Genomic DNA, 15542 nt, shown 5'->3' on the forward strand with positions numbered 1-15542 from the left:
ACCACAGCTATTTCAGGAATCAGTTCACGGAAACTGAATACAACAGTGAACCCGTATTCCTAGAACCAGCTTTCTAACCAAGTCTACTTCCCCTTCACGTCAAAACAAACACAACAGTACACAAATGATTTTTAAGATAAAATACTTACTTGTTTTCAAACACAACAGTGAGTGAATCCTCATGAACATCTTTGATAAATCCCTGAAACAAAAACAAAGTTGTTGTAAGACACGTGGAATCACAACAGGGCAGCAATTTCAGCACAGCCTGAAACCACCACTGCTGTAATGGTCTGAATGTAGGAAAGCTCCCACACAATCCCACTGCATGGATGAGGCTGCTTCACATTCTCAGCTCACTGCTCTAAGAATTAGTTCCAGGTGGACTATTTGAAGTAACAGACACATTTACAAGTGAATTACCACTTCCAAAGTTTACTGTTTTCCTTACAGGCACGCACAAGTACTTTACACAAGCAAAATGAGAAAGCTGCAGTGCCAGGGTAAGGAGTCCATCCCAAAATAAGGTCCAATAGCTGAGCACAGCACTGTTTGATTTTTCATTTCTTAAACAAACAAGCAAAAAAAAAAAGAAATAAGAGTCCCAAACAACTGCCCTTCAGAACAGCAGGACCTGAAGGATGGATAAAACCTGGCACCAAAGGCTGCTATATGGCCTCTTCACTATGTCATCATAGTGTGCAGTCAAATACCCACTGCACCTCACAGAAAAGCAAAGATCACAGGATGTTTCATGTTATTTCGTGTGACATTTTTATGATCTTGGGAACAACTGCAGCAAAATCCCATTTTTCTTCCCTTTGAAAAACAAAGGGCTTTTTAGCAGTGCAGCGATTATGTCAAAAACCTGAAGACAAAGAACAAACTGATGGAAAGAGTTATACTCCAAAACCTATGCAGGAATTAAGGACCCCCCCCATCTCGTAGACAGGGGAGGAAGGCACGCTGCAAACACAAGGGAACAGAAGAAAGGCACAAGACGACAAAAATTAACAAAATAAGGAAAGGTTTTCTAATGACTCCTGTGCTGGTATGTGACCAAGCACAGAAGACCGAGAAGGAATCTGCAGTTTCAGATGAGAAGACGGTTCTGTAAGTTCCTTAAGAAGGGCTCCAGGAAACCTGCTTAATGGATTACATTCCCTTCGCAACCTGCCAGCTGAGGAGGGCAAAGAAGTGTCAGCTGTGTGAGCACAGCACCCACAGACCTGTCGTGTCAGCTCAGCAAAAAGCACCTCAACGTGGGCTCCATGTGCCTGACAGTCGCTGCACGAGCCCTCCATGACAGCTGGCTGCAAGGGGCCGAAGGAATGAACCCTCTTGGACCCAAACCTCTACTTGTGCAACACCAGTGAAGGATAGCAGGATAGCATTCACTTGAAACCTGAGTGCCTGCTCCCTAAGCATTGCTCGCAAGACACCTGCCAGCAGTGCAAGGAACTACTTGTAGCACAAACAGCCGGGTAATCCTGAACACACCAGGCCACCAGAAACCAAAGTCACCTTGCTCAACCACCCATTGCGCTCCTAATGAAATAAACCCTGTTAAAGGCCACCCTGCCACTGCCAGGCAGGGAAGGAAAAGCCCTTAGAGACAGAAGCAACTGAGGCAGTTGGCAGCAAAGCACGCGGGTATGCAGGGATTTCCAGTTCCTGTGAAGTTTCTGTACAGGAAGACTGAAGCCATGTCTGCTTCATGAGGCAAAGAACACGAAAGGCACACAACATGTTACTGGTTGGACCATTTGTTAGTTAGCATCTGTAAATAACCAGACATTCCATTTTATTTACCAGCATGGGGATAAGTTAAAGCTACACAAAATGCAGGAAACAATGTTGTTCTACAGCAAGTCATTCCAATTTCATTAAAAATATGTAAGAAAAATCCCTCATCACGGACCAGGTTTACATGGTCCAACACTGCTGCAATGCCAGCTTAGTGGCAGCAAGCAATATTTACCTGAGATTTAAACCCTTACTACAGGCAGCATTTTATCTACACTGTCACCATGTGAGTTTCAGGAGCTCCTTGGCACAAACAGCCCCTCACTGGCTGCACTGGCTGTGCCACACAGGAGCACCACGAGTGCAGGTATGCACTGTTTGCTATGCACTGTTTGCTATACACTATCAGTGCAACATTCCCAGTTGGCACGCTCTGACTCTTTACTACACAGCACTCATATGAGAAATACTTCAGAAGAGATAAGCCAACATTTATCAGGTATTTGCTTCAGGTCACAAAGGACAAATAAAACATTTAATACAACCGTATCTAAATAAACCTGAAAAAGGTCTGCTCAGAGTCCAGCTGTACGAACACAAGATGGACACTGAAGGAGTATCACGTTTTTCAGAAATCCCAAGGTTTAATTCCTCCTCTTCTGGTCAGTTTCCTTTCTAGCGGGGGAGGAAGGCAACACTTACAGCAACAGAAGTGAAGCAGCGGGAGGCACAGAGCAGCATCACCAGGAAGAATTCATACCGGTTTTCAATCATTCTGCAATAAATTCCTTGGCTATTATCACCAAGCAATGTGTCAAAATATGGAACCATTTGTGAAGAGTCAGAAGTCCTCTCTGATTTCCTACCTATAGCCCTGGCCTCTGCTATGAGCATCATCAGCCATCACCTGAGATAAAACCAGACAGATTTCACACACATGATGACATTTACTGCCATTTTTTTTCCAATGGTCAATTCTTTTAAAAAACACTTCACAGTTCTGCTCAAAACTTGAGAAATTAAGATATTTTGAATGAAGCAGATTTACTTTTTACATTAAAAGTCCCATTCCATACTACACATTTCGAAGGGTCTCTTTAGATGAGGTCAGATGAACACCAAGTTTTCTTTTTTCCCCAGATGGTTTTTCACACAGGAATTTTCGAGGAGCTCTTTATCACCAAGGTAACCTACGTACACAGATTTGTATTCTGACTTTGCATTCCTGCTGTCTTACACTGTATCAGAACCATTTCTTGCCAGGTTCAATGATTATACACCTTCACTTTCCTTCAACCAAACAGGTTGCTCTTACTGTCATTTAATTTAGAAGCAATGGCTACAGATGGACAAAGCCAATACCTAAACTCAAGAGCTCTTCTGCACAGGTAGAGAGGCAGAGCAAGCCAACAGGAGAGCATGCACCACCAACAAATATACTGGCATAAAAGCAGCAATGCTGTTGTATGAGCAACCACCTCACACATAACATTTCCTAATGTGTTTGACACCACGCAAAGTTGCTGATGAGAAGAAAAATTAATGTGCAGCTTCACCTTGCCAGACCTCAGCTTTGGCCCATCCAGATCTTCATGTCAGTCACTCAGCACATCTCTGGAAGCCCATGTATGTGCTGAGAGCTGCTCACGAGGCAGCAGGGACTCTACTGTACTACACTATTAATGGTGTGCAGATCGCAGCGCTCCATGCAGACCTGTCTCTGCCACTCACTGGGCAGGAACCAACTCCCAGCACCTGTAAGCTGAGAGCTGCCACAGCCAGTGCTTGCCAGCTGCATTTGGGATCTGAGACCCAGCAAAGTTAACACAAGGCAATACTGTACCATGTATGAACAGAAGGGCAGTATACTAAAAAGAGACCACATGCCACCAAAACCACCACAGCTGGGAATTCCACATCTCACAACGAGCAGCACACGCAGAGTCTTCCCCTTTTACCTGGGTTCTGCACACGGATTTAGGATTAGGATCTGCTTATGCCATAAACGGATCGAGACTTACTGAAGTGCCCTCACAGTGAACTGTGCTTGTGGACACATACACACCCATATTTGTTTTTTACATCCAGTTCCACGCAGTCACAAAATCCATCTAATAGTCAGATGCAATCTGAGATCACTCTTCAACCTGCTTTCAGAACAGCCAACCCCAAGCACAGCAGTCCAACCTAAAACGAAGGTGCTGCCAGTGTGGCTGCAGGGATCCCTTCCCAGCACAGACAGATGCTGTGCTGCTTCTGAACCACATCCACTGCACAACGAGCTGCACTGGGAGCACCGGGCACAGCTGAGCACATCTCCAACAGTGAACACTTGGCATCCAGCACTGCAGAGTGCTCCTGAATCACCGACATAAAGGTCAAGAAGCCTATATCCAATTACCAGTCCTTTCACTCCTGTCAGAACCAAGGACTTTTAGTATTTTAAACCAACAGTTCTACACCTCTGTCTCGCATAACAAATACAAAGCCTCCTACTTAATTATTACTATTCCATCCTGACCCCCATACAGAAATATCAAAGCAAACACAGGAAGCTTGTAAACAATCAGGGTGCTCAGCCCAGTGGTTTGATCTTCAAAGTGCTCTTTCCATTGGAGATGCTCAGCTCACAGACCAGAGGCCGTGCATTGCGAGCAGGCATCAGGTAGGAAGTAATACTCAACTCCTATTACAATTCCAACAACCACAGTTTTATTTATGACATTACTACTTATCTCTGTTCACAGTCATCATTTTCATGTGTAAATTCAAGAGTCCTCATGAGTCACACAAGAGCCTCAGCACTGAATCTCCTGGTTTAGGCTGATGAATGAAGTCTAAATGACTCAGGTTATTTATGCTGCTTTCTTCATGTGCACGTTCCCAAAGGGCAAAACTTCTGAAAGATGCCCTCCATGCACTGTGTATGTGAGGAATCAATAATCACTGCCTGCAGTGTCTGCCTTTTATCAGCCTAAGAGAGACAAGACAATGACTCTTCAATGGCAACAACTAGAGACAGTTCATGCACCAGTCCACACAAGTTCCAAGATCAGTAACAACCTTAAAATGTCTGAGATTTCCCATTCAGTAAGGCAAGATGTAATAAGTAAGTGCTGTCCATCAGGAGACAGTGGAAGCCTTCACAAAAGTAAAAAAAAAAAATCACCCTCGTTCTACTTACTGTAGTGCTTCCTGGTCTAATAATTGGGCACCAACACCCGCATAAGCCTCTTAATGACAGTTTCCTATTTTACTGTCAAGCTAAAAAACAAACATCTCATGAAGTTTTCAAAGCTACTCATTAGGACTTCAAAACACCATTACATTTTTATTGATATATGTTTCTGCACAGAACTACACACTGTGCTCTGACATGGTAAATTTGTATGTTTGGTGGCCCTGCCAGGCAGGGGGGTTGGAACTACATGATCCTTGAGGTCCCTTCCAACCCGGGTCATTCTGTGATGGTACACATAGAAACACCTTGCACTTCTTCCATCATTTCCTCCTGCAGCAGCATTTAGGCTGCTCTCCATCTGAACACCCAGCTCAGCTCCTGCTCCCAGAGCTACAGCCAGGCCTGTTACCAAACCCACACCTCCTACCATGGGCACCAAGGATGTGCTACTGAACCTGGCAGCTGAGGGTGAAAAGTCAAAGCCTACTTCCCATTTCTGCCATTTTTATCTCAATGCAGCTCCTACTGCAGAATGGGAAGACTACCAGGGCATGGCACGTACCGGAGTTTGTTCTTTAGTAGATGGAAATCCCTACAGCAATGAAAGCAGTGAATCTCCAGCTGCTCAGATGTCCCCAAAAGGCTCCATGTGCAATAAGCTATTTACTGCTCAGCTTATGGACTCTGGCATCATTTTATTTCATGCAGACACACAAACTCGTACAACAAGAAGTGGAACCGTGGCTCACATTTGCATATAGACTAAATTTTCCTTTCATTCTTGGCAATGTACAGCTCACAGCTGACAGAACACAGGGCAATGAGGACACGGCAGAGCAGAAGAGGATGCCCTCAATACCAGGAAACACCTCTTTGCCTCTGTGAGTAATGGAGCACTGACACAGGCTGCCCACAGGGTATGAAAAATCCTCCATGGAGATCTCCAAAAGCTGCTGGGATGTGGTGCAGAGCGCTGTGCTCTACCCAGGCGGCTCTGCTTAAGCATGGGTTGAACCAGACAGACCCAGATGTCCCTTCCAAACAGTCCCTAATTCTGGGACTCAGTGATCTACATCTGTGTGACAGCACAGCAGAAAACCATCAGCCTGAGAACACTGCAGTCAAGCCAAGACAGGACTGGGAGCACTCAAGCTTTACTCTCTCCAACCCAGTCTGAGCCCAAAGAATTCCACCCATGTTTGGTCATTTCATACTGAAAAAAAACCAAACATCCAACAAACTAATGAAGTCTGCTCTGATGCCTCAAAGAAAATAGATCTACCCGCAATGTAGAACTCAAGTATGTCCCATCAGCCCTCCTGAGGTCAGGATCAACATGCCTTTAGCAGCTGCAATTGTTAACTAACATGGTTTGTCACCCCATTCTCCAGCTGTTCCACCACACAAACCTCGTCCTTTCCATGAGAGCACAACTCCTTTAGATTAAAGATGGCACTGATGGGGCTCAGACAACAGATGAGTAACACCAACAGACGCAGTGTGCTGAGCTGCAGGGATTGGCTGAACGTGCTCTGCTGTCTAATGCTGGAGAACTTGGGGTAAGATGCAAAAGAAATGCTGTTCTGTCCTCTGGATTGGAATATTCATTTGAAGCAAAGGAGAAAGAAAACATGAAATCATGTCTGGAGATACATAACAAAAGGTTCAGCTTAAAACATACCATTTCTTTTTAGACAGAACAAAAGAATCTTACTTGATGTCTACCACAACCACGGTTACTTTCCACTAATACATGCATCAAGAAAAAACATTCTTATTCTTCATGTATTTTAATAAAGAGCATAATTTTTCTTATTAGTTGATAGCAATCCCAGTTTTACCCACCATGGTCATACCTGCAGTAACCACTCCAACAGATGCAATCACTACTGCTACTACAGCTGAGTTGCAGACCATATTAACAACCAATTAGAAAAACCATCGTGTAATAGTTTACATAATTCCTTTGGTCTTTATCTCTGCTGGCATAGCAGGATCCCTCTCACGTCATTTACCAGGAGGAATGTTGTGATAATGAATCTAAATTCAGACTGTTCTGAGCGCAAACTTCAAACGTTATCCCCTCTTATAGTCTTACAAATGTCAACACCAATCCTCGGTGAGCACTTTCTACATGAGGCTGACATCCCTTCCTCCTTTTCTTCCCAAGCTTTACACAGCAGCTCCTAGTAGCGCTACTCAGTCCCACAGCACAGGCATAACCTCACCTCTAGGACTCACAAAATGGAGCCAGACGCTCAGATTTCAAAAAAAAAAGTGTTTTAAAATCACTTTTCTACTTGCGTCTATTGTGTTTCGGGATGGATTTTGTGCACCACAGTGACTGTTTAGAGCTGGGGCTTCTACAGGCCCAAGCAACCTAACCTGCCCACTCCCCAAGAAGCAAAAGGCTTTCAACATTGGGCCTAATCCCCGTTTAGCTGGTCTGAAATAATGACATTTTGAAGCAAAACTTCTGCTCGTTTGCCACCATCCAGAGGGTTGAACACATGATGGGGCTAATCCGAGCCTGACAATTCGCACTGACTCAGGAGACGTCATTATTGCAGAATTTAAATCAGGCTTATTGCAATAAATGCTGTACACACAGCTCCAGGAATTCAGCACACCTCCTAATGCTCCCATTAGTCCCACATTCCCCTGAAGCAGAAGAAAGAACCAGCACATGCTTCATTCTTTGCCCAAGACCATAGGGCAGCAAATGGAAAAGCTAAGAAGGGTGTCTCCAAATTCCATGTTTCCTAATGGGCAGGAAAAATAATCAACGTTGTTTTTTGGCAAGCTGTGTTCAAAATACAGGTGATTTTGATGTGGGTTTCTGCGTGGTTATTTGTAATGCTCCTAAAAACGTATCTGATATGCAACATTTATTATCTATGGATTTTGGCAAAAAGAACGAAGAGAAGCACCTAGCAAGGGCACGGAGCTTATCTCATTACATTCCTTCCTCCTAAGATTATCTCCTATTTGTCTCTTTTAATAGACAGCCAGTTGCAAAACAGCAAAAACCCGAAGCACCCGGCCCCGACTCCTGCATTCAGCTGCTCACAATCCCCTGCCCGCCCCAATCACTCGGATTCCCAACGACTCCCAGCCCGATCCCACAGATGCGAGCAGGAAAATGGGAGGCAGTGAGGGCCGCCCCCCGGCCCCGAGCAGCGCCGCGCTCAGTCCCGCCCCGCGCCGGCGGGTCCCGGTGTGAGCGCAGGGCTGAGCAGCACAATGCTGCGGGAACCAAACAGCGGCTGTGGCCATAAAAAGAGCGGAGCGTTAACGACTGCCCCGGGCTGAGGGCAATGAGTGACGGGCACAGCTGAGGGCACGGAGCACGGATCCCGTACCAACCCGGCATTCCGGGGAGGCTGATGGCGAAGGAAGCCTTCTGATGACATAAATAAACCCGAAATCGTTACAGAATTATTTCAGATATTCTAGAAGACATTATTTCTGGCTCCGTTCCCCCCATTCAGCCCCAAACCCCACCCGCGGTCCCCGCTTCCCCCCCACCCCCAGCACCGCAGAACCCCCACACAACCCAACCCCCACACAACCCCCGCCCCTCCCCGCGGCTCCTTCCCCTCAGCGGAGCCCCTCACCGCCTCACAGCACCGCCATACCCCGCCATACCCCGCCATACCCCGCCATACACCGCCATACCCCGCCATACACCGCCATACACCGCCACACACCGCCACACACCGCCATACCCCGCCATACACCGCCATACACCGCCATACACCGCCATACACCGCCATACACCGCCATACACCGCCATACACCGCCATACACCGCCACACCCCGACACCCCCACGCCGCCCCCCCCTCCCGGCCCATCTCGGAGGCTCCGTTCCCGGCCGCCCCCCGCTCCCGTCCCCCAGCACAACACGCAGAGCCCCGCACGGCTCCAGCCCCGCCTGGCGCCCGTACCTTGTAGAAGGCCCCATTGGAGCCGCGCACTTCCACCGTCAGCTCCTCCATGTTGCGGGCGCAAAGGACGGCGGGACGTGCTTCTAGAAACTGTCACCACGGGGGGGAGCGCTGCCCGGGCTCCCCTCCCCCTCCGCCCGCCCCCCGGGGCCGCTCCCGCTCCGCCCACTGCGCGCCCGGGGCTGCCGGGATCGGCCGGAGCGGGGCGTTCCCTGCGGGCCGCAGGTGGCTCCGCAGCCCCGCCCTGGAGCCGCCGCGATGCGCAAATGGCGGCGGTGGCGGTTCGTGCCGCGCGGGTGGCGGTGGGCGCTGCGGGAGTAATGCGGTGTTTGGCTTCGTGTCCTGCTGGGAACGAGCTCCGGCTCATCGATATACACGTATAAACGGCTGCTGGTGTATCCCTCACCGCAGAATCAGTCCCATATTGAGCCATGAGCTCAGCGCTGTGCGGTAGCTTAGTCATGCAGGGCTGGATAGCAGGCTGTGCCTGCCAAATGCATCTTTTTTTGCAGTGGTTTTAAATATTGATAATGACACCTTCAATCCGCTCGGCTTGGGTGGCCCCGCTAAGCCGCCATCGTGAGCTGCCGTTTAGCACCGTGTGGCCCGGGAGTGGGTTGGGTTTGGGAGATGTGGAGATGGGTGCAGCTAAGGCAGCACGGAGCTGTGGGAAACATGAAGGAAAACGATCCAGAAATTACTGGGGGATAAGAACAACAATAAATGAACCGACAGGCTCTGCTGCTTCCAGAGGACAACACACTTTGTCCACTCTGGCTGCCATCTTTGTTTGGGTATGAGGTAATGCTAAGACAAAATGCAATTCTATTATCTACTCTTTTCCCATCCTGTGTGCCCAGATATTCTCACTATTGCATCATAGTTGTTCCATAGGGATGTTGCAGGGTTCCTTTGATTATAAACACTACTTAAATCCTTAGAAATGCCCTGCAATTTGTGCTGTCACTTGTGCCCGGGCCGTCCCCAGGAGTCCAAACAGGACACATAGAGAAAAACAACCAACCAACAGCACAATGTTAGAGCTGCGTGAGGTGGCTGGGTGTCCATTTGTGCAGTGCAGAGGACGGTTCTGGTCATTAATGATAAGGAGAACTGGCTGGTGCCAAAGCAATCTGCATCCAGAATTTGCCTGATAACATTTGTTTTTCTGAAAGTACGCACGTGGCAGCAGTGACAGGGGCAGGGTTATTTACAGACTAATACTGAGGCAGATTGCTGCATGAAAATGGAGGTAGAAGGGAGTTGTTAAGAGGTTGTGGGCCATGATGGTTTGAAACACAACATCTGGGTGGGAGACAGTGAAGTTCTGAGCCTGAGTTTTCACTTAATGTAAATTAGAAGCAACTACTAAATTAAATTATTTACTGAAATATTAAAAGGGAGAATCTTTTATCTCCTCAGTTACAACAACGCAGAGTTCTCTGATATTGGCAACTTACAACCTTTTCCAAAAGCCTGCAGACTTGTGTCACCAGCAGTTTTAAATTAGAGATTGGCTGTGGTACAGTATGGTAGAAATTCATTCCTGGACATCCCACTGTCTGTGAAACTGAAGGTGAGAACAGAGCTGTCATTCTCAGACCCTTGTGACATGAGAACGTTACACATATGTTTGAGCCAAAGGTAGGACTCCAGGCAGGACTGAGACAACTATGGAATCAACAACTTAATTCCTCAGCACAGCGGTCTTACAAACGAAGCTGTATTTGGGTATGGAGAGATACACAAATTGATAGCCCTCTTAACCAATTAGTAGGCTGATAACTTTATTGCGCCTTTTTTTCCCTAGTCATTTCAACTAATGAGTTATTTCTATGTAAATTAAGTTTACTGTCTTTGCTGTAACCCAAGCAAGGAGTACTGCTTTGTTTTACTGGACATATTCTTTATCTTTCCATAAAGTAAAACCTCAGCAACAGAAGTTCTCTTGTGATTTAAAAAAAGGGGCAAAAATAAAGGTCAAATAAATTCACACTTTCACCATTTGCAAACCCAGAGTGTAGTAATCCAGGTTTTCCATTCTATTCAATGAGGCAAAAATGCTGACACTTAGCAGCTGGTGTCACAAAAATATAAGATAATTGTAAAAAGAAACCGAGGTTCACCTTTAAGTGGGTAAAAACCTCTTTCATTTAGTTGTTGATTACGAAATTTTGGCAGAAAGCTGCTACCTGTGAGAGACATCCATTCAGACTAACAAACTTAGTTTAGGAACTGGCAGCGCTCAGATCCTCTGTAAATGGCCACGCATCCCTCATGCCCAGTGGAGACAGGCCACACAGATGAGTACTTAAAAGATATTATAAGTTCATATTGGCCTCTCATATTTTACCAAATGGTAAAAGTACCTCACAACTCAGCAGTAGTCTTGGCAGGAGTTCTTTTGAAAAGTAACATGCTTCAAGTGTGTGGGGTTTACTTGTTTACGTGCATATTGTCTTTGTTCCTCATAATGTGGTAAGTATTGGAGTCATGTCAATTCAGCTCCAGTAGAACCGTGCAATTAAATCAGGGCTTCTAATCTTTTCATTGCCCAAAGCTCATATTAAGGCACATGGTCTTAAGTCATATTGTCTTCTTGGGCTGTAGCTGTATAAAGGGCCAGTGTTTTGTTATATATAAAAAAAGGAAAGCTTTGGGTTTTTGCTTTTGTTTCTTTTTTAATTTTTTATTTTTATTTTTATTTTTTCCCTTTGCTGTAATTTTCGCACTATTTGAACACTGAGATAAACAGGAATTTCTCCCAGTTTTCAGCAGCCTTTTACAGATGCATTCCTGACCTTTACAGATGAATGAGTAGTTGTCTGGAGGTTAGCTGAACCGCATGTGCCATGCCCAGATACATCTGCAAGTGCTGTAAGCAGACACCGCTTCTGAAAATAGGATCCACAAAAGGTGTTGCTAAGTGAGTGTATGTAAAAACATATTCACGTAGTGCAGTTTTAAACCTCCTGGTATAGAAATCAGAGAAAGGATTAATAGTAAATGTTCCTATTATTGTACATAAGCATTCTTATCATCTTGAAGAGTTTTTGGAGCTGGTTTATTTTGTGTGTATTGCAGCTTACAGCATTCACATTATCTTTCTATGTCTAGACATGGTGAACTTAAAATGTTCCACAGATATAGGGTTAAAAATTCCTTCTGTTTAGTGGGATAAAACATGTACGTAATTCACAGTATGCAGTAGGCATTTACGGTTACACTCTGCCTCCCGTTACTGCACTGTCACCAAAGTAATTAAATTACATAGAGAAAACATCAAGAATCCAAGCTGAGAGAAAATCATTTTTGACTAATCCCTGTATTTATGCTGAAGTCATGATGAGTGAATATGACTCAGGATTCTTTTCTTCAAAACCCACAAGATACGCATGCTCAGCAAAAGGACAATGTACGTCTAGGCAACAAACCGCTACGTGAAAATAAATTTACACTGAATTACAACATATGAACGTTGGGTTTTATTCACACTGGATGAACTTCTGGCTTACCAGTGCTTGGCTAGTGTTCCTATTTTTGTCAGTAGCAGTGTAGGAAAGTAAGCAAAGTACAGCTAAAAGCTTGATGTCTTCTAAAAGCAAAGAGAAACTGCAGACAACACCTGCTGTTGTGCGCTATGTTCATTCTGGTACAATGCAAAGAAAATGCAGAATCACTTCACTGAAATTTTAATGAACTCAAGTGAGAACACTGCTGCTTAATGGACTTTATGCAACAGTCTGAAGCTCATCCATTCACAGAACAACTTTTCATGGGGTTGGCTTGGTTTGCTAATCCCATTATCACTTTGATTCTACTTCTTTCAAACACTAGTATGAATGCAGCTGGTCAAAAATAGCCTAGCTTGTGCTTGACTTTGTTCCAAGCCATGAAGTGAAGTGCACTGTGCTACCAGAGGGGTATCACTGTATTAGTGTGAGGTCACGGTGAAGTAATGGTGTTTCACAGTATAAGGTTCAGGTATGCAAGCCTGGAAGTTCTGATCTGCAAATGTTAAGTGTTTTATCCTTCCTATCACTGTAGATAACCACATGAGAACAAACGAATCATTGTTGTCTTCTGAATACTTTTAAAAGAAATCAGGAATGGAAAATACTATTTTTACTTTACTCCTGGTAGTTTTATTCATTTAACCTCAGGCAAGTATGCTAGGCTACCTTTGTTTTCACTTGACAAGACCCACTGCCCTCAGAGCAAAGATAAGTATTAGGAACACAGAAACATTAATGTCAGGATCTCAACAACAGTTGTTCTCCAAAGTAGGATTGCATTCTATTTGCTTGACAGAACTTTTAATCAACTATTGTTTTAGTTGATAGGCACTGAACTTGAGAAATTAGATACTGATACTTACAACAAGCATGCATATATGCGTACTTTGTTGTTTGCAAGGCACAGCTAGTAATTGATACCACATAAATGTGCATTACCTACAACCCTGCTATACTGCTAGATACAATGAGGCAGTATGGAACAGATGGTATTTCAGCAAAATGACTTAGCAAGAAGCTAAAGTGTGTTTTCTGAGGCTTTTGTGATCGCTGTCTCAATTCAGATGACTGTACTGTAGTACATGTGTTCATAAATACCTCTGAGAAGGGGGGAAGATTAAATCTGAACTTGCTTTTCTCTTTTTGCCATCTTTCTAAAAATACTGTTCCATTAATAGCATAGCGTTTTCTCACTGCCTATCTGGTGAAATAAAAAAGGGAATTTGTGAAGCTACTTTGGTGATAAAGGTAGACAGCTCTGATAAATACCAGGAAACTGACTGTCCTTTTGATCTTGTCAATAATTTTACTGCATAAGTGCTCAGAACATCATGTTTGAGGCATAATTCCACTCTTTTTTAACATTTGGTACCCTCTCTGGCATATTAGACATGGCATTTCCTCATTTTTCCAGTGATTTGTTGCAACAAGATTCATTGTCCACGCCCTAAAAATTGAGGGTGCTTTAACCTGCTATTTCCATTGTGTTCCAAAAGTGTACGTGCCCGCTTGTTCAAGCCTGAGACAGTGTAGTAATACCCCCAGCCCTGGCTATTTCCTGCTGTGCTGAGTTGGTACATGTGAAAGCAGCTCTTCTTCTCAACAGTTAGAATGCTGCTTTTGCCAGTGGGGAAGAAATGGGCAATTTTCAGAAACTAAATATGTTCAAGAACTATCAAAAGGAGGGGTTGAGGATTACTGCAAACAGATGGAATATGGAAGAAAAGAAATAGAAACAAGAATACAGATGATAGAGAAAAGTCAGAAACAGCAGGAAAAGAAATGGACAGCAGCAGAAGAAAGGTTGAAATTTTAGGCTTTGATGAAAACAGAAAGAAACATGAGAGAAAAAGAAGAGGAAAGAGATGAAGATGGAATGATAAAATGGGTGACAGGTGAGGAAAGGTAAGAGAGAAAGAACAATTTGGCAGAATACATGAAAATACATGATTGTCACCTCTGACATTCATGTGCTTTTTCCTACAAAAAATACTGTAAGATAATGATAGAAGATGAGAGTAAACCCACAAGACTAATTAATATCTAACAATGTCCACCAATATTCAGGTAGTCCTAGGTCAGATCTATGTCTCGCCTGTCCTGGAGCAGGAATTTGCTGAGGTTGTGTGGTTGTCTGTCCTATGCAATGTTGCATTGTGTCAAGATACTGAACTGAGCTCTGAATGTGGCGGCGTTTGCATGGGAGGCGATGCAGCCAGTAACACAGAGCCGCACCCAAGCTAAGGTACCTGTCCTCCATTAGGACACTTACCCTCCACGTAGCACATGGCAGAAGTGCTTTCAGAGCTCTGGGTCGCTTGTGCTGACACCCTTGTATGTCAGCAGATTGTGCAGTAGAGACGTAATTCCACTGTCGTCTGTTGAGGCTGTTTCACTTCCCATAAATACTTCAGCACTTGCAGACCTACAGAGAGTGTAAGAATGCCACTTTAGATTTTAAGCCAGTGAATCTTTGCATACCAACAGCAATCACAATAATACAAAGGCTTTTTCTGTATAAAGATTATACTGAGCCAAATCAGATTCCAGGGCTCAAATCACTGACAAAATTCACAAGTTCCAGTTCATGGAAACATTTTGAACAACTTTTAATTTAGATGTCAGATACTGTAAGAATTAAACACTGTCATCATTAAACAGCATTTTATTTTTAATTCTATTTTCTAAACACAACAAACTTGTTCCTCAGGGGAAAAAGAAAAAAGAAAAAAAAAAAGCCTCAGATGCCCCAAATTCCACACTCCAGAGCAATTTAGCTTTCCTTAGAGATCACAGTTCAAACTACAAATGCAGTAAGGGCTGCATCCTGCTGGAAGTGAAATCCTTCCTAAGTCTACTTCTGCTTTTCAATCTCTCTAATTTTTCATTAGATCAAGAGTCACACATTTTTGTTGGCTGTAAAGAAATTCCAATTTGTACTGCCTTCTGTCTTCAATAGGAATTTTCCCAAAGTACAGAAATAAAAATGTAAAACTTTGCTGTGTTTCATTACTTTCATTCTTTTGAACATTGCTTCTCTGGAAGCTCTGTGTGAAATTATTAGCAGACAGGTTTTGAAATGCTTGTGAAAGTAGATGCATATATGGGACTCAAAGGGCCTTATTTAAAAAAGAAATTTGCCAGTTACCCAG

The 15542-nt window shown here is 44.3% G+C and overlaps 1 protein-coding gene and 1 long non-coding RNA gene across 13 annotated transcripts in view; one reads left to right on the plus strand and one right to left on the minus strand.

Annotated features, from left to right (window-relative positions):
- Nucleotides 1-8944, minus strand: part of FXR1 (FMR1 autosomal homolog 1) — a 28028-nt gene extending 19084 nt beyond the window's left edge. For 5 of the 12 annotated variants that reach the window (XM_015871611.3, XM_015871609.3, XM_015871610.3 and 2 more), the window contains exons 1-2: nucleotides 8876-8944; nucleotides 150-202 (exon numbers count right to left, since the gene is read on the minus strand). In XM_015871611.3, coding sequence (XP_015727097.1) covers nucleotides 150-202; nucleotides 8876-8926 — 104 coding nt within the window. In that variant the 5' untranslated portion in view covers nucleotides 8927-8944. Of the gene's footprint in view, nucleotides 1-149; nucleotides 203-6772; nucleotides 6860-8875 lie in introns of those variants that run through there. The other 7 variants (XM_085513228.1, XM_085513226.1, XM_085513227.1 and 4 more) reach the window with 2 other exon arrangements.
- Nucleotides 8945-9051: 107 nt separating this feature from the next.
- LOC107318153 (uncharacterized) lies at nucleotides 9052-12343 on the plus strand. Its single transcript, XR_001557215.3, has 2 exons — nucleotides 9052-9676; nucleotides 10298-12343. It is a non-coding gene; the product is annotated as an uncharacterized LOC107318153 (long non-coding RNA).
- The last annotated feature ends 3199 nt before the right edge of the window (nucleotides 12344-15542 follow it).

The sequence above is a fragment of the Coturnix japonica genome, chromosome 12 (assembly GCF_054131305.1).
Source record: "Coturnix japonica strain WE chromosome 12, WE-NBRP24, whole genome shotgun sequence".
NCBI classification, from domain to species: Eukaryota; Metazoa; Chordata; class Aves; order Galliformes; family Phasianidae; genus Coturnix; species Coturnix japonica.